We start from the raw sequence: 18,213 nt of genomic DNA on the forward strand, positions 1-18,213 counted from the left end.
TCCCGCGGGAGTTGCAGTGTTAGTTAAAGTAGTCGTCAGGCAGTACTGAAGATTTGTTCTGTTCTGTTCCACTCCGTTCGGTTCGTACAATGTACATAAAAATGATTTAACATGCTTAAGAAGCGAGACACTACACATAAGTGGAGTGAGAGTGGTGTCGTGTATAAAAAACAAAGTGAGAAAAAAAAAAAAAAAAAAAAAAAACAGAAGAGCTGTTCAACAACCTTCTAAAGTTATGTGCTTTTAATTGAAAAACCACAAACATACATTATTATATTTTCTCATCCATTTTTTTCGATAAATTCAATGTATTTAGTCTTTGTTAATTACTTTTATTGTTAAGGAACGTACCAGTGTTTATATATATAAAAAAATTTAGCGTGGATAATGTACTACTCTAATAGTGACTAAAAAATGAATTTCTTTTGAAGTAAGCAAAATTAGGAGATGTTTTGGGAAAGCTAAATGTTGACTAAAAGTACAATTTACTCAGACAGAAGAGTCTTCACGGCGACGTAGAGTGTCTTCCGGCGATTGCATATTCCAAAGCAAAACAAAACAATTGAATGCTATTATGCTAATTAAGTAGAGAAGCCTCAAATTCTGATGAGCCGTACGTGAATGTGGTTATAGTGTTTCGAAGTTAGCGTTTTATGACAAATTTGTCATTGCCTTCTAGAAGATGGCTAAAACAAGAACAAAAAACATTGAACATAAAACTAAATTTGCGAGAGGGTAAAAAAGTCTCATTGCACTGTTAAATTATTTCTAAAGTTTAAGATTAGACATTAACTGCGCCTAACTGAAGACTGAAAAAGGCGGCATTACCTAACATTCTCTGTTTGTAAATGCATCCACTTGAGAGACACAGACACTTTACCAGTTACCATCCTCCTTCCTAGTCAAAGCTACTGTTACTGACTAACTGTTGTTCGATTAACCATCAACAACATAACTTCAGGCTTAATAAAAAAAAATTTCTTGATAATAAATATGTTTTGGTCGTAGAAGAACCTATTTTTGGTATGATTTATTTACTGAAATGCTAGTTATAACCTGTTTATTTAGTAACTTTGTACAATCTTGTAGCATATCGATCGAATTCGAAAAGAATTAGTAATATTTTACATTTGTTCCCACATATATTTTTACAAACAAATTCGCATTTTCAAAGTATATACCTTTTTTTAAATAAAAAAAATTGCTTTCCAAAATAAAAAATTAAGGGTGAAACATAAAAAAAACTCTGACCTTGGATTCATCAAACACATCAAAAGACATTGAAGTCAAACATAATAATTTTGTTATGTAAACGCATTTCTAAGCTTAAACAACCAATAGAAAGCCTACAAATGTACATAATCTAGTAGAATGCAACTATGATTATGAAAGCTCACACACGCACACATCATTAGTGGGAAAAAGGATGAAACGTTATATAATACGTTTACGCTAATACGTTTTCTTGTTATTATAACTTACCACTCCATATTCATGTTTTCGGGTTTTACTCCGCATTTCACTAATTGTATTTGTTTCAAACTCGCTTCCCATTCAAAATTCATGGATTGTCTGTAATTGTAAACCTCAAGAGATTTGGACATTTTAACCCACGCTTTGCTCGCATTTTACTTTCTTCACACTCGGACCGTTTTATATTTCTAATAACCAAAAATGTCTTAAAAACAATGACAAAACTTTTCAATTCCCATTAAGCAAGTAATAACCATTTTTGTATTAGACGTATGCTGAGATGTTCTTTCTAAAACTAGTCTATTTTACACCATACATTAATTATTAGGTTCATCCAATTCCATCCAACTAGAAGAAAAAAAAAATGTAGATAATGTTGGGGTTTTCAAAGAGTGAACACCAAGTCACTAACAAAAGTTTTCTAGATTCCTTTTCAACTAATTATATCTTTTAAGACTCCACAAACACTTCAAGAAAAAACTGTCACTCACACTAAACCTACTTTGGTACTTCCCATGTGAATCAAGAAAAGCAACCAAAACGAGCGAAAGTCTCATTGGAAAAAACCTGCAAATCCGTTCATCTTTATATAACCATCTCTTTTAAACGTCACTTACCTTTTTTTTCTTCTTCTTCTTCTTTAATCACGATTCCTATGAACAAACAACATTCCTTATTCACCTTCATCGTGTTTCATCATCATCTTCCCAACACGATGATGACCACTACTACTACTACTACTACTACTTCTCTCTCCTTGTTCCTCTCTCTACTTCTTATTCTTTCTTGTTTCCTCCAAGTTTCTTCCAACGGAGATGCTGAGATTCTGAGCCGGGTTAAAAAGACCCGACTTCTTGACCCGGATGGAAATTTACAAGATTGGATCATAACCGGAGATAACCGTAGTCCGTGTAACTGGACGGGAATCACATGCGACGACAACATCAGAAACGGTAGCACCGTCACTGCCATCGATCTCTCCGGCTATAATATCTTCGGATGGTTTCCTTACGGGTTCTGTCGTATACGTACACTCATCAACATCAATCTTTCTCAAAACAATCTCAACGGCACGATCGATTCAGCTCCTCTCTCGCTCTGTTCTAAAGTTCAGGTTTTGATCCTCAACCTTAACAACTTCTCCGGTAAATTACCTGAATTCTCGCCGGAGTTTCGTAATCTACGCGTTCTCGAATTGGAATCGAATCTCTTCACCGGCGAGATTCCTCAGAGCTACGGGAGATTAACTTCTCTCCAAGTTCTGAACCTTAACGGCAACCCGCTCGGCGGAATCGTTCCGGCGTTTTTGGCTAATCTGACTGGGTTGACTCGTCTTGATCTCGCTTACATCAGTTTCGAGCCTAGTCCGATCCCATCCATCTTCGGGAACTTGACGAAGCTGAGTGAGCTACTGTTAACTAAATCGAACCTCGTAGGAGAAATCCCTCGTTCGATCATGAACCTGGCGTTGCTAGAGAATCTCGATTTAGCTATGAATGCTCTCACCGGAGAAATACCTGAGAGTATCGGTAGACTCAAATCGGTTTATCAAATTGAGCTATTTGATAACCGATTATCTGGAAAATTACCGGAGAGTATCGAGAATTTAACCGAATTGAGGAATTTGGATGTCTCTCAGAACAATCTCACCGGTGAATTGTCGGAAAAAATCGCTGCTCTGCAACTTATCTCGTTCAATCTCAACGATAACTTCTTCACCGGAGAATTGCCAGATCTCGTGGCTCTGAATCCTAATCTCGTCGAGTTTAAGATCTTCAACAACAGCTTCACGGGGACGTTACCTAGGAATCTCGGAAAATTCTCTGGTATATCTGAATTCGATGTCTCCACGAACAGATTCTCCGGCGAATTGCCGCAGTATCTCTGCCACAAAAGAAAACTTCAAAGTATCATCACTTTCAACAATCAATTGAGCGGCGAAATTCCGGAATCTTACGGCGGTTGTGGTTCGCTTAATTACATCCGTATGGCGGATAACAAACTCTCCGGCGAAGTTCCGGTTAGGTTTTGGGAGCTTCCTCTTACTCGTCTCGAGCTAGCCAACAACAATCGGTTACAAGGCTCGATTCCTCCTTCGATATCCAATGCTCGTCATCTATCTCAGCTTGCGATCTCCGGTAACGATTTCTCCGGTGCGATTCCTTCCAGTATCTGTGATCTCGGAGATCTCAGAGTCGTCGATCTTAGCCGCAACCGTTTCTCAGGATCTCTTCCGAAATGCATCAACAAATTGAAGAAGCTAGAGAGACTGGAGATGCAGGAGAACATGCTCGACGGTGAGATTCCGAGTTCGGTGAGTTCGTGCACCCAGTTAACCGAGTTGAATCTCTCGAACAACCGTTTACGCGGCGGAATACCACCGGAACTCGGTGATTTACCGGTTTTGAATTACCTGGATCTCTCTAATAACCAACTCACCGGTGAGATTCCGTCGGAGCTGTTGAAACTGAAGCTTAATCAATTCAACGTCTCCGATAACAAACTCTACGGTAAGATCCCTTTTGGGTTTCAGCAAGACGTTTTTCGATCCGGTTTATTGGGTAACCCGAATCTATGTGGCCCGAATTTAGATCCGATTCGACCTTGCCGATCTAAACCGGAAACTCGGTACATCCTCGCGATCTCAATCCTCTGCATCCTTGTACTAACCGGAGCTTTGGTTTGGCTATTCATCAAAACCAAACCGTTATTCAAGAGAAAACCGAAACCGATTAATAAGGTAATCATTTTCCAGCGGGTCGGGTTCACGGAGGAAGACATATACCCGCAATTAACGGAAGAGAACATAATCGGGTCGGGCGGTTCGGGTTTGGTTTACAAAGTGAAACTCAAGACAGGGCAAACGCTCGCGGTGAAGAAACTCTGGGGAGGACCGGGCCAGAAACCGGAATCTGAATCCGTATTCAGATCCGAAGTAGAGACACTGGGTCGGGTCAGACACGGAAACATCGTGAAGCTTCTTATGTGCTGTAACGGCGATGAGTTTCGGTTTTTGGTGTACGAGTTCATGGAAAACGGAAGCTTGGGTGACGTTTTGCATTCGGAGAAAGAATTGCATTCGGAGAAAGAACATCGTGCCGTTTCTTCACTCGACTGGACGACACGATTTTCGATAGCGGTAGGTGCTGCTCAAGGACTTGCTTATCTACATCATGACTCTGTTCCACCGATTGTTCACCGTGACGTTAAAAGCAATAACATATTGTTGGACCATGAGATGAAGCCACGTGTTGCTGATTTCGGTTTAGCTAAACCGTTAAAGAGAAAAGACAATGATGGTGTCTCCGATGTTTCTACCATGTCTTGTGTTGCTGGAACCTACGGCTACATTGCTCCTGGTAACAATTCTATTTCTATAGACTCTATTACTATTCATGAATTAGATATACCAAAGTACCCAAAACTCTGAAGCACTTTTTTTAGTAACATTATTTGAAACTTGTGTTGTTGTTCTGTTTACAGAATATGGTTATACGTCAAAAGTGGACGAAAAGAGTGATGTTTATAGCTTCGGGGTGGTTTTGCTCGAATTGATTACAGGAAAAAGACCGAACGATTCGTGTTTTGGTGAGAATAAGGACATTGTTAAATTTGCAATGGAAGCAGCTTTGTGTTCTTTTCCGTCACCGGAAGATGGAGCCATGAATCAAGATTCACCAACTAGAAATTATCGAAATCTTGGCAAGCTTGTGGATCCAAAGATGAAACTTTCGATGAGAGAATATGAAGAGATAGAGAAAGTTCTCGACGTTGCATTGCTTTGTACATCGTCGTTTCCGATGAACAGGCCGACCATGAGGAAAGTAGTAGAGTTGCTTAAAGAGAAGAAATCACTCGAGTGATGATACGGTGTCGTTTTTTACTGTCTAATTTTAGTCATAGGCTTTTTATTAATAGGCTTGTCTAATGTTACTTACGTTTGGGCTTTTAGAAAACTAATGAAATATTTGTATGTTTCGTGCCTCAAAAGAATTTAATGACAGAGAGCTTTATATATTACAAGGATACTTCAAAGCCGCCTTTACAATTTTCCTATCCCAGAAAATGGTTTCGACTCACAATCTATTTTCCAGAACCTGAATTACTTGGTGCTTGTGAGTAAGAACATCAAAGTGCCTCTGGAGATTAGGAAAGCTTATCCGTGGATCCTGTGGCAACTATGGAAAAACCGAAATCTTGGTAGCATTGAAGGAAAAAGATTTAGTGCTCCTGCAACAGTTATCAAAATCAGAGATAATGTGCAGGAATGGTTAGATGCTCAAGTCTTGACTGAAAAAGATGTAGTGACACACTATATAAGTGGGGTTCTATTTTTTCTCTTGACATTAGCTCTTTTTGTCTTCCAATTAATGTGTTTGTGTTATGTGAATGATGCTGATATACAAAGAGCCTCGTCGATAAAAGAAAAAAGTATTGGGCCAAACTAAAGGCCCATTATATATTAGCAGGCCTGTTTCTCATAGACTTTGTTACTTTCACCGTCTCCAGTTTAGGGTTTGAGAGACGACCACGTTTCCTCCGTCACGAAACCGCCAGTGACGCTATCGTCTTCACCTTTCGCTTCTTCTTCTTCTCCACGAAGCAATCGAAGAGAATCAATCCACTCAACCATAGAAAAATCGTAAGAACGCGAGCCGAGGTTAAGAATCTATGGCGTCTAAGGTTATTTCTTCCACAATCCGCCGAACTCTAACCAAACCGCACGGCGTTGTTTTCCGGCGTCACAACCTATCGACCGCCGCCGCAGCTGCTGCTACCGATTACGAGGATGAATCGATTATGATGAAAGGAGTTCGAATTTCAGGTAGGCCTCTTTATCTAGATATGCAAGCGACGACTCCGATTGATCCTAGGGTGTTCGATGCGATGAATGATTCTGGTATCAATGAGTACGGGAATCCTCACTCGCGTACGCATCTCTACGGTTGGGAAGCTGAGAACGCCGTCGAAGTCGCACGAATCCAGGTCGCGAAACTGATCGGAGCTTCACCCAAGGAGATCATTTTCATGTCCGGCGCAACGGAGGCGAACAACACCGCCGTTAAAGGAGTGATGCACTTTTACAAGGACACGAAGAAGCACGTTATAACTACTCAGACTGAGCACAAGTGTGTCCTTGATTCTTGTAGGCATTTGCAGCAAGAAGGTTTTGAGGTAACTTACTTACCTGTGAAAACTGATGGATTAGTCGATTTAGAGATGTTGAGAGAAGCTATTAGGCCAGACACAGGGCTAGTTTCTATTATGGCTGTGAACAATGAGATTGGTGTGGTTCAGCCTATGGAGGAGATTGGTCAAATTTGCAAAGAGCACAATGTTCCGTTTCATACTGATGCTGCTCAAGCTATTGGGAAGATACCTGTTGATGTTAAGAAGTGGAATATTGGGTTGATGTCGATGAGTGCTCACAAGATCTATGGACCAAAAGGTGTTGGTGCTTTGTTTGTGAGAAGGAGGCCGAGAATCAGGCTTGAGCCACTGATGAATGGTGGAGGTCAGGAGAGGGGTTTGCGTAGTGGTACTGCGGCTACGCAGCAAATCCTTGGGTTTGGGGCTGCTTGTGATTTGGCCATGAAGGAGATGGAGTATGATGAGAAGTGGATTAAAGGGTTGCAGGAGAGGTTGCTCAATGGGATTAGAGAGAAGCTTGATGGTGTTGTGGTGAATGGTTCAATGGAGAGTCGATATTCAGGGAATCTGAATTTGTCTTTTGCTTACGTTGAAGGAGAGAGTCTGTTGATGGGGTTGAAGGAAGTTGCAGTGTCTAGTGGAAGTGCTTGTACTAGTGCGAGTTTGGAGCCTTCGTATGTGTTGAGAGCTCTGGGTGTGGATGAGGACATGGCTCACACTTCGATTAGGTTTGGGATTGGTAGGTTTACCACCAAGGAAGAGATCGATAAAGCTGTCGAACTTACGGTTAAACAAGTTGTGAAGTTGAGGGAAATGAGCCCGCTTTATGAAATGGTTAAAGAAGGTATCGATATCAAGAACATTCAATGGTCTCAACACTGATTCCACAGTTTCCACTCAAACCGTGGGGGGAAACGCCGGTCTGTGCGCAACCGGGGATGAGCCATGCTGAGATGCGAGTATGGACGATGATCTGATCCTGAGTTCTTACTATGCTATGTTGGTAAGTTATCTGTAATGTTTTCTAGAGAGATTCGAAGTGATAGTTTCTTGTGTGGTTTTGTAATAAAGCAGAGCAGGAACACAACTTATTTTCTGGTTTGTGATCCTTTGTGGACGATTAAATTGTAGGTGTTCTGAACCTTAATAGCTTATTACCCGTACTAAGGTAATACACAAGGTTTTTTGTTTGTTTTTTTCTCTCGTTGCTGTAATTTTCGTTCAAAATTACTATTTTCTGTTTTTTTTCTTTCACTCAAAATGATGAATGTTTTCACCTCTTCAATGTCGGCGAGTCACTGAGTTTATGATGATTGAAAAACAAAACATGAAATTAAAATTGACATTAAGAGGACAGCAAATGTATTGTTGAATTTTTTTAGGTTTAAAGCATCACGTCTATAAGGACCTGTACTATTAATGTTCTTACCTTGATGTAAAGTCGAAGTAGACCATAATTATCCCATGTGATTTGGTACACAAAAGTTTTTTAAAATTTTCCGGATCCACGTACGCTCGAGTCGACCTTTGCTACAAACTCAAAATATGTAATGATCCGAATTATGTAATAAATTTTTATATTCTTATTTCTTTTCTGAAATTTGGATAGAAACAAACAAGTATTATAGTAGGTCGTAGGTGGCCCATGGGAAGCATCCAATGGATACAAAACCTCAACTTATAAATTCTCTATGCCAAAATAATTAGAACCATAGGTTATGTTATATACTACAACCATCCTTCGATTGAGACGTTACATCCCTTCACGTTTATAAACCACACGTTTATATACCTTCTCTTCCTTAACATTTCTCCGTGTTGTTTTTTCTTCTTCTAATTAAATATTTATATGTAAAAAAGAAAGAAAGAAGAGAAACATTTAACTAATGTTTGGTAATTGCAAGCTTTATATTCAATATTTTAGCTAATTTGTAAAGAAGGTGATCAAATGATGATTCATACCCTTATAAATTAGGCGTGTCAAATGGTGTATAGTATAGTAGCTGTAGTATAGTTAAACGAGTAGAAACCTCATAAGGTTTATCAAAAGGAACCACAATTTAAGGCTGATTAATTATTTTAGTTTGCCATATGAATATAAGACGATAACCATTCTCATCCTTGCATTTTCAATGGCATCAAATTTTAGGTCAATTTTAGAATTAAAGTTAATACTAGATGATTATAAATGAGTAGGCCAAGAGAGGGCTTGCAGTTAGCTGTGTGGAAAAGCTAAACCATGTCTCTTTGTGTTAAGATGACACCGTCCACGTCAGCGTCTTAAAACCCCAAAGCCCGTTGGCAATGATAAGGTTTGGCAACAAAAATGAATTTGTGTGTATAAATACATACATGCACACTTATCACTCTCTACTCACTTTAAAAACAAACTCACAAGTAAAAAAAATATAGACATTGTTTTTAAATACAAGTCCCATGGCTAAGATATATTTCCCTTCTTTTCTCGATACTTATGTTCTTTGCATTCTTACTCTCTTTGCGGTGATGTTCATCCGTAGTTCTGCTCGGCCCACGACATTCGCCGAGGATTTCAAAGCCGCATGGTCGGAATCTCACATCCGCCAAATGGACGGTGGAAAAGCTATCCAGCTTGTCCTTGACCAGAGCACAGGTACACACACATAAATATCACATAACAGTAGGCTTTATGTTGTAAGTTATAACATACCCTCAAATGTTCGTATTTGTCTTTTAAAGGATGTGGATTTGCTTCCAAAAGAAAGTATCTATTCGGACGAGTGAGCATGAAGATCAAACTTATTCCCGGAGACTCTGCCGGTACGGTCACCGCCTTCTACGTGAGTCTATCATTTTACTCCACTAGTTTTGAAAAAGTTTACACATTCACTACCAAATGGTTGTTTCTTGAAACATTAACGGTTACTATTCATTCATATGTATATCTATAGATGAACTCCGATACGAACACGGTGAGAGATGAGCTAGATTTCGAGTTCTTGGGAAACCGAAGTGGTCAACCTTACTCAGTGCAAACAAACATATTTGCTCATGGTAAAGGAGATAGAGAACAAAGAGTTAATCTTTGGTTCGACCCGGCTTTGGATTTCCACACTTACACTATCTTATGGTCACACAAACACATTGTGTAAGTTTCTCTCTTATACGTACAACTTTCGAATAGAATCAACATTTACTGTTTCCAAATTTTTTACCATTTTACTTTTTGGAGAAAAACTTAATTTAACGTTCGGTTTATGTATTTTGGTTAATCAGTTTTTACGTAGACGATGTGCCAATAAGAGAATACAAAAACAACGAAGCCAAGAACATAGCTTACCCAACATCACAACCTATGGGAGTTTACTCAACATTATGGGAAGCCGATGATTGGGCGACACGTGGTGGATTAGAGAAGATTGATTGGAAAAAAGCTCCCTTCTACGCTTATTACAAAGATTTTGACATCGAAGGTTGTCCTGTTCCTGGACCAACCTCTTGTCCATCGAACCCTCACAATTGGTGGGAAGGTTATGCTTATCAGTCGCTTAACGCCGTCGAAGCTCGCCGTTACCGATGGGTTAGAGTAAACCATATGGTTTATGATTATTGTACCGACCGGTCTAGGTTTCCAGTCCCACCACCCGAGTGTCGTGCTTGAAAATAATACCATACGTACGCTTTACAATGATCATGTTTCGTCTTGTACGATAATTTTTCTATAAAAACTGTGGGAAAAATGTGGATTGTATTGTCCTTTTATGCAATTGTGCAGACGTACTTAATTAGTGCGCCATGTGTATAGATGTATAATGGTTATTTTGTGGTTGAAAATTTATAATAAACATGGATTTTTGCGAACAAAATGTTAAAATGATAATATAAATGTATTGCATAATGTTTGTTCTTTAGCGTTACAAATTACAAACATATTTAATAAGCTGACACTTTTTATATAATGAAAGAATTCAAAAGCTATATAGATGTGTTTTACAAGGATTTGTTGCAGGAAGTCAGATATATTATTGGTTTAGGCTATATGGTCCCATTTCCAGCAAAGGCGTCAGATTTGCATTTAACAGTAGTAAGAAAATGTCTTATCAAGTTCAGAACTTGTTGAAATAATGTAAAACTCATTAAGATATGTTGCCAAGAAAACCAATTTAAATTTATTGGGATTGGATGTAATATCTAAATTTTTCTGGCCCTTCATCTTCCAAAAGTTCTTGTTGAATGCACACTAATCAGAGATATTTCTAAGATGATTGATAAGATTTACAATTCTATATAGCTAGTAGTATAAGACTGACATTACTTATTTATAAGAAGAAAAAAAAAGCAAAGAATTATATAAACCGTGAAGGAAAGAGTAGCATTACTAGCATACTGTCGAGAGTGGTGTGAGCTTTATCTCTTTACTACATGTACCCAGTAAGTAATCAAAAATTCACCTTCATACTTTCATCTCTATATGAAACTTCTCTAAGACTGAACCACTTAATCTTGGTTTGTTTGATTGGTTTAGTACATAGAGTAATTTAATTTGTTTAGATTATATTAGTTCTTAAACATAGATTGATTAAGCCACCGACAGTACTAGTACAGCTGGAGAATAAGGATGCAGCCGTGGAGAAAAAGGCAAATAATAGCATTCAAGTCCTCTTTTTTCTTCGAAATTACTTTAAGTAAAAGAGTTATTGCTTGGAACTCCACATTGATGGTGATTGATAGAACAGCCTTTGGAATTGAGTGGCCAGAAGGAAAAAAGAAGGTACATTCACATTTCTTATTTGAAAGCTACTTGAGTTCTATCTTAAACGTACAGAAGAAAAATAGTAAAAAAGGGAGTTTTGTCCTCACTAGTCCACTACTACTACTCATCACTACTGTACTAACTCTTCCTCTTTGTGTCACGTTTCACTAGAACATTCAGAATCAGCTGCCTAATTTTGATGGTTTCTCTACTCTATTTGTTGTTGATCTTGACTGCGACTGGGTCTGAACAGTAAGGGCAGTTCCCAAACAGAACATCAAAAGACCTGCAAGAAATTAGATCACACTTGAGCTTGAGTATAAGGCTTGTGTGTGTGTTTTGCTATGTGAGATAAAGAAAGTGATTAGAGTTTCTACTTACTGTCTTGTTGTTGTGATAGATCTTAACCAGTCTGTGAGGCAAAGGCTATGGAAAGACTTATTACAACTGATGTTTTCGCATGTGTAGTCTGTTGGCGTCCCACTTCTAGCTCCGAGCTCCTCATCTTAGTTTAAAGTAAATGAGAAGTTAGTGAACCATCAGAGCAAATTTTTAATCTGAACTATGAAGAATCAAATATTTATTCGGTTTGACAAATCACCTGTGGGTAGAAACTGCGCATAGCAGATTCCACATTCAATTGGCTGATGATCATCCTCCTCTCGGAGACCTGGGGGCTTTGGAAGCTCAGTACCTAGAATACATTCGAGGTTCTCACGAAATGATATTTCCTTTGACCTGTGTGATTACAATTAATCGTGATTCCTGCTTTCACACAATCAATAAAGCTTACTTTTCTAATTCAGCCAATACTCGAAAGAGATTTTAAACTGGGAGAGAAGAGACAAAAGATGTTTACCATTTTTTGCTATTTCTTCTCCATAACTTATGTAAGTTGTTCATATGCATAGCTGGAGGCAAAGGGCCAATAAACCGGCACCTGTCTAAGCAATTCACTGTTAGAAAATGTCGACAAGTAGGTTACTGTCAGTGTGTGTTTAGAAACATACTCTGGTAGGGATTTAGGGTCGTTGAAGTCGATATGAACAAGGATGATGCAGTCATTCCCTGAGAAGAATGAACCAAGTAAAAAATAGATAAAATTTGAAATGTTATAACACAGAACTAAAAGTGATTAGAGAAAAAAAAAAAGAGTGTTGAAGGTGTAATACCAGCATGAATCCGACGGACAGAAGAAGCACGAGATGGTTGCTTAGCATCAACAACACAGAAAGACTTGTCAATATCATCCAAGACAGACCAAAATTCTTGAAGATTGTCCAAATGCTGTTAGCAGAAAATTCTGATTTATGCATTTTGCTCGGTTAAATGGGTTAAAAAAAAAAGAGAGAGAAATGTAGCGAAGTCTTAAAAAGCTAGCTACCTTTTGGAATTGGTGCATCACATCCTTCAATCTTGACCTTGTTGACCATTCTAAAGTAAACATATAAGGCACATCCTGGCGTCAAGCAAAAGTTAACCGAGCAATTCCGTAAACTACTAGGGAGAGTGTAAAAAACATAAGAAAAAAACACACAAAACGAACCGCGGAAACAGAAGGTGGAGATTTAGGATAGTCTCTACCCAGTTGGATTTCTAAAATGTGTGCCCTTCCCTTGTTATCTCTGTACTTACATAACAATACAAGATGATAATGCTCAGAACACAAAGCTTAAACAAGTCACACGAAGATTGAACAATTCTAGACAGTAGCCATTAAAACCCTAAAAAAGAAATGTTCTGGAGCTTACAGAATGTGAAAGCTGAAAAACGTTAAATCTCCACCTAATCTTCTTAGCGGTTCCCATCCAATTTCCTCAATCTAACACAAAAACCCGATTCGTTCCATCAACCAAAATTGAATATTGTTGAAGAAGAAGAAAGAATAAAGATGGATAGAGATCATTAAACTAACCTCCGTGTAAACAATGCGGTAAAACGACGACGATTTGGCTAATTCCTCACATCTTGCACGTCCTCCTCCTATACATTCCTCAGATAAATTGTTACCAGAAGAAGAAGCATTCATCTTCATTATCTACTCCACTCAGATCACATCTTCAACCTCTGGAAACTTTTGGAGTTAGTGGGTGTTTTCTGTGATGAATTCGAGTGCTGCGATATGGGCCAATAGGCCCAATAGATAGAATGAATCTTATTAAGGGCCCATTCACTTCTCTTCTTCTCTATTAATAATATCTTTCTTATTCGGATTAGGTATAGACTTGTCCTTGTAGCCAAACATGGATTTTTTTTAACAAGGCGGTGGTGCACCTACTTTTTCTTTTTCTTTTTCTTTTTCTTTTCTTTCTTTCTTTCTTTCTTTCTTTCTTTCTCTGTCATGTAGAAGAAGCCACTTCACTGAGTCTCGCCCTCATCTTTGATCCAGGTTCGTCTTCTTCTCCTTCCTCGTGAATCTTCCTACTTAATTTTTGTTTGTTGATCATGTTAGTTTTTTTTTAACCCGGAGGAAAAATTTCTGAAAACGAAGGTTTGTTGATCATATTTGGGAGTTTTTTTTTCCCGATCATCTGAACAAATCAGATCGCTGAGAGACTGTGGAATTGATATGTTATTTTCATTTCAGATTTTCTAATTTCTTTGGTGTTTGCATGAGATATATTACTCGTTTAGCCATTAATTACTTGTTTATTTCTTTGTTTTGAGTATTTTATTGTCTTGTTGTTTAATGGATTATTTACAGGTTCAGAGGAAAAAAACAAAAACGATTGAGAGAATTCGAGAGTCTGGGGCTGGCTGTATGATTTGTTGTTTTACATAGATTACTTAAAAAGTTATGGTTTGGTTTAGAACTGGTTCCTCTGTGGCTAAGCTTGCCATAAGAAGGACACTGTCTCAGTCTCAGTCTCAGTGGTGTTCTTATGCTACTAGAACAAGGGTTTTGCCTTCTCAAACCAGATGTTTTCACTCTACTATACTCAAATCAAAGGCAGAGTCTGCTGCACCTGTTCCACGTCCTGTCCCACTTTCTAAGCTAACTGATAGTTTCTTAGATGGGACTAGCAGTGTGTATCTGGAGGAGCTACAAAGAGCTTGGGAAGCTGATCCCGACAGTGTTGATGAGTCTTGGGATAACTTCTTTAGGAATTTCGTGGGTCAGGCTTCTACGTCGCCTGGTATCTCGGGGCAAACCATTCAAGAAAGCATGCGTTTGTTGTTGCTAGTTAGAGCTTACCAGGTTAATGGCCACATGAAGGCCAAGCTTGACCCTTTGGGTCTGGAGGAGAGAGATATTCCTGAGGATCTTACGCCAGGTCTTTATGGGTTTACTGAGGCTGATCTTGATCGGGAGTTTTTTCTTGGTGTATGGAGGATGTCAGGGTTTCTCTCTGAGAACCGTCCCGTTCAAACACTAAGGGCTATACTCTCGAGGCTTGAGCAGGCTTACTGTGGGACTATAGGGTATGAGTACATGCACATTGCTGATAGAGAAAAATGTAACTGGTTGAGAGACAAGATCGAGACCCCAACACCTCGTCAGTACCATAGTGAGCGTCGGATGGTTATTTATGATAGGCTTGCCTGGAGCACACAGTTTGAGAATTTCTTGGCTTCTAAGTGGACCACGGCTAAACGATTTGGACTTGAAGGTGCCGAGTCTTTGATTCCTGGCATGAAGGAGATGTTTGATAGGGCTGCAGATCTTGGGGTAGAGAGCATCGTTATCGGTATGCCTCACAGGGGTCGACTTAATGTTTTGGGTAATGTTGTTAGAAAACCTCTGCGTCAGATATTCAGTGAGTTTAGCGGGGGTACTAGGCCAGTAGATGAAGTTGGGCTCTACACTGGAACAGGTGATGTGAAGTACCACTTGGGTACATCTTATGATCGCCCAACTAGAGGAGGCAAACATCTCCACTTGTCTTTGGTAGCAAATCCCAGTCACTTGGAAGCAGTGGATCCTGTTGTGATGGGTAAAACCAGAGCGAAACAATATTACACAAAAGACGAGAACAGAACAAAGAACATGGGTATTTTGATCCATGGGGATGGTAGCTTTGCCGGACAAGGTGTGGTATATGAAACTCTGCATCTTAGTGCACTTCCTAACTACTGTACTGGTGGAACAGTGCACATTGTGGTGAATAATCAGGTGGCTTTCACAACCGATCCCAGGGCAGGAAGGTCTTCACAGTATTGCACTGATGTTGCAAAGGCTTTAAGTGCCCCAATTTTCCATGTTAATGCGGATGACATTGAAGCAGTAGTGCATGCATGTGAGCTTGCTGCCGAGTGGCGCCAGACATTCCATTCTGATGTTGTTGTTGATTTAGTTTGCTACCGTCGCTTTGGACATAACGAGATAGACGAACCATCCTTCACCCAACCAAAAATGTACAAGGTCTGCCTATTTTATTATCTATCAGTCTCTTGGAAATAACTTTTTCCCAATTCCAGTTTCCATTTTAGTCTTTTCAGGATTTCTTCTCTTTCTTGAAGGATGTTACTTGTTGTTTATAGGTGATACGCAGTCATCCCTCCTCGCTTCAAATCTACCAGGAAAAGCTTTTGGAATCTGGAAAGGTAACCCAAGAAGATATTGATAAGATTCAAAAGAAAGTAAGTTCTATCCTAAATGAAGAATTTGGGGCAAGTAAAGATTATATTCCCCAAAAACGTGACTGGCTGGCAAGTCATTGGACTGGATTCAAGTCACCGGAGCAGATTTCTAGGGTCCGAAACACTGGGTATGAACATTTTCATTTTATTTAAGTTTGTCATTACTTTTTTGTCTATTTTATTCCTTGTTTTCTTGCAGAGTGAAGCCAGAGATTTTGAAGAATGTGGGAAAGGCAATCTCAACTTTCCCAGAGAACTTCAAGCCACACAGAGGGGTGAAAAGAGTTTATGAGCAACGTGCTCAAATGATTGAATCGGGAGAAGGCATTGACTGGGGACTAGGAGAAGCTCTTGCTTTTGCTACACTGGTTGTGGAAGGCAACCACGTCCGGCTAAGTGGTCAAGATGTTGAAAGAGGAACGTTCAGTCATAGACACTCAGTACTTCATGATCAAGAAACCGGCAAGCAATATTGCCCCTTAGATCACCTGACTATGAACCAAGACCCTGAAATGTTCACTGTCAGCAACAGGCATGTTTTGTGAATCTCTATATATGGTCACCAATTTTCAATTTTTATTGCATGATCCTCACAGTTACGTTCTTGTGTATACAGTTCTCTTTCAGAATTTGGTGTTCTTGGATTCGAACTAGGTTACTCGATGGAGAATCCCAATTCTCTGGTAATATGGGAAGCTCAGTTTGGAGACTTTGCTAATGGCGCACAGGTTATGTTTGATCAGTTCATTAGCAGTGGGGAAGCCAAATGGCTCCGTCAAACCGGTCTAGTTGTTCTACTTCCTCATGGCTATGATGGTCAGGGTCCTGAGCATTCCAGTGGAAGATTGGAACGTTTCCTTCAGGTATATTATATAACCAATGCTCACCATTAAGTTTGTCTCTACTTTTTGTGTTCATCTGTTAATTTTCATCTGCAGATGAGTGATGACAATCCCTATGTTATCCCTGAGATGGATCCAACTCTTCGTAAGCAGATTCAAGAATGTAATTGGCAAGTTGTTAATGTTACGACACCTGCCAACTATTTCCATGTTCTGCGTCGACAGGTAAAACTAATACGAAGTGTATTTTAAACTTCACACACATACGCACTTGATATCATCCATTTGCAGATACACAGGGACTTCCGCAAGCCTCTTATAGTGATGGCTCCCAAAAATTTGCTTCGTCACAAACAGTGTGTATCTAATCTCTCGGAATTTGATGATGTAAAAGGACATCCTGGTTTCGACAAGCAAGGAACTCGATTTAAGCGGTTGATCAAAGATCAAAGTGATCACTCTGATCTTGAAGAAGGTATAAGACGTCTAGTCCTCTGCTCTGGGAAGGTAAACAAAACGTCCCAGTTTTTCCTTCATTTGCTAACAAGGTTTTGACATTCTGAAATTTAAAACTTGTAAATGTTGATGAATCAGGTCTACTATGAGCTTGACGAAGAGCGAAAGAAGTCTGAAACAAAGGATGTAGCCATTTGCAGGGTAGAGCAGCTTTGCCCATTCCCTTATGATCTCATTCAAAGAGAACTAAAGCGATATCCAAGTAGGTGTTGAAACTCAGGATTGTGTTTAATGGTTTTGGTTGAATGTCGAATTCTCTGAATAACTTGTTCTTGTGTTTAACAGATGCAGAGATTGTGTGGTGTCAAGAAGAGCCGATGAACATGGGAGGATACCAATACATAGCACCAAGGCTTTGCACTGCGATGAAAGCGCTGCAAAGAGGAAACTTCAACGACATAAAATATGTAGGTCGTCTTCCTTCAGCTGCTACAGCGACAGGATTTTACCAGCTTCATGTTAAGGAGCAGACTGATCTTGTGAAGAAAGCCCTTCAACCTGAACCCATCACCCCCGTCGTCCCTTAGAAAAGACAGCTTGAGACTGTATAAAGAAAGACAACAAAATAAAGATACAGGAGAGAATCTTTGGTTACCAAAAAGTGCCACTGGAAATAAACAGATGGTTGCTACAAGAGAATTGATGCCCTAATGCAACCATTTAGATATTGATCTCATTAAAGGAGTTTGTTTATACTTGTTTCGTTTAAAACGCAAGAGCTTGTTTTTTCTTCTTCTTTAGATTATTGTTCTTCACTTCTTCTGTACTGTAGAGTTTTAGAAAAATAATCTACCTCTCTGTCTCGTGTCTGCTTAACTAATCTAATCCATGGTTAAGATTCTAGTATACAATACACCCAAATTGACCAACTTTATCTTAACACAAAAGATTAAGAGAATATAAATTCAGTTTGGTTCG

General features: G+C 39.2%; 5 protein-coding genes across 16 annotated transcripts; 4 read left to right on the forward strand and 1 right to left on the reverse strand.

Moving 5' to 3' along the window:
- The first annotated feature begins 1,639 nt into the window (after window positions 1-1,639).
- On the forward strand, window positions 1,640-5,490 carry LOC104727232 (LRR receptor-like serine/threonine-protein kinase HSL2). The gene is made up of 2 exons (XM_010446284.3): window positions 1,640-4,832; window positions 4,957-5,490. The coding sequence occupies exons 1-2, from the start codon at window positions 2,129-2,131 to the stop codon at window positions 5,334-5,336; spliced, it is 3,084 nt and encodes a 1,027-aa protein (XP_010444586.2). The 5' UTR covers window positions 1,640-2,128; the 3' UTR covers window positions 5,337-5,490.
- LOC104727233 (cysteine desulfurase, mitochondrial) lies at window positions 5,478-7,909 on the forward strand. The gene has a single exon (XM_010446285.3). The coding sequence runs from the start codon at window positions 6,145-6,147 to the stop codon at window positions 7,504-7,506; it is 1,362 nt and encodes a 453-aa protein (XP_010444587.1). The 5' UTR covers window positions 5,478-6,144; the 3' UTR covers window positions 7,507-7,909.
- A 928-nt stretch (window positions 7,910-8,837) lies between these two features.
- LOC104727234 (putative xyloglucan endotransglucosylase/hydrolase protein 6) lies at window positions 8,838-10,469 on the forward strand. The gene is made up of 4 exons (XM_010446286.3): window positions 8,838-9,256; window positions 9,343-9,443; window positions 9,555-9,751; window positions 9,880-10,469. The coding sequence occupies exons 1-4, from the start codon at window positions 9,061-9,063 to the stop codon at window positions 10,262-10,264; spliced, it is 879 nt and encodes a 292-aa protein (XP_010444588.1). The 5' UTR covers window positions 8,838-9,060; the 3' UTR covers window positions 10,265-10,469.
- Window positions 10,470-11,327: 858 nt separating this feature from the next.
- On the reverse strand, window positions 11,328-13,412 carry LOC104727235 (uncharacterized). 12 transcript variants are annotated; one of them, XR_015572398.1, is made up of 10 exons: window positions 13,272-13,412; window positions 13,108-13,178; window positions 12,903-12,981; window positions 12,741-12,815; window positions 12,529-12,643; window positions 12,367-12,424; window positions 12,216-12,296; window positions 11,958-12,121; window positions 11,738-11,861; window positions 11,328-11,642 (listed from the first exon to the last, which is right to left on the reverse strand). XR_015572398.1 is itself a non-coding variant. In XM_010446288.3 (10 exons), the coding sequence occupies exons 1-10, from the start codon at window positions 13,389-13,391 to the stop codon at window positions 11,570-11,572; spliced, it is 933 nt and encodes a 310-aa protein (XP_010444590.1). In that variant the 5' UTR covers window positions 13,392-13,412; the 3' UTR covers window positions 11,328-11,569. The 12 variants fall into 12 exon arrangements, 8 of the variants coding, with proteins under 8 accessions (XP_010444590.1, XP_010444592.1, XP_087331290.1 ...); XR_015572399.1 differs by having other exon boundaries at window positions 11,958-12,094; window positions 12,216-12,300; XR_015572400.1 differs by having other exon boundaries at window positions 12,216-12,300.
- On the forward strand, window positions 13,276-18,111 carry LOC104727236 (uncharacterized). Its single transcript, XM_019232531.2, has 9 exons — window positions 13,276-13,745; window positions 14,061-15,719; window positions 15,839-16,065; window positions 16,137-16,469; window positions 16,554-16,800; window positions 16,876-17,004; window positions 17,071-17,286; window positions 17,374-17,497; window positions 17,581-18,111. The coding sequence occupies exons 2-9, from the start codon at window positions 14,154-14,156 to the stop codon at window positions 17,820-17,822; spliced, it is 3,084 nt and encodes a 1,027-aa protein (XP_019088076.1). The 5' UTR covers window positions 13,276-13,745; window positions 14,061-14,153; the 3' UTR covers window positions 17,823-18,111.
- The last annotated feature ends 102 nt before the right edge of the window (window positions 18,112-18,213 follow it).

This window comes from Camelina sativa, chromosome 11 (assembly GCF_030686135.1).
Source record: "Camelina sativa cultivar CO46 ecotype springtype chromosome 11, ASM3068613v1".
Classification (NCBI taxonomy): domain Eukaryota; kingdom Viridiplantae; phylum Streptophyta; class Magnoliopsida; order Brassicales; family Brassicaceae; genus Camelina; species Camelina sativa.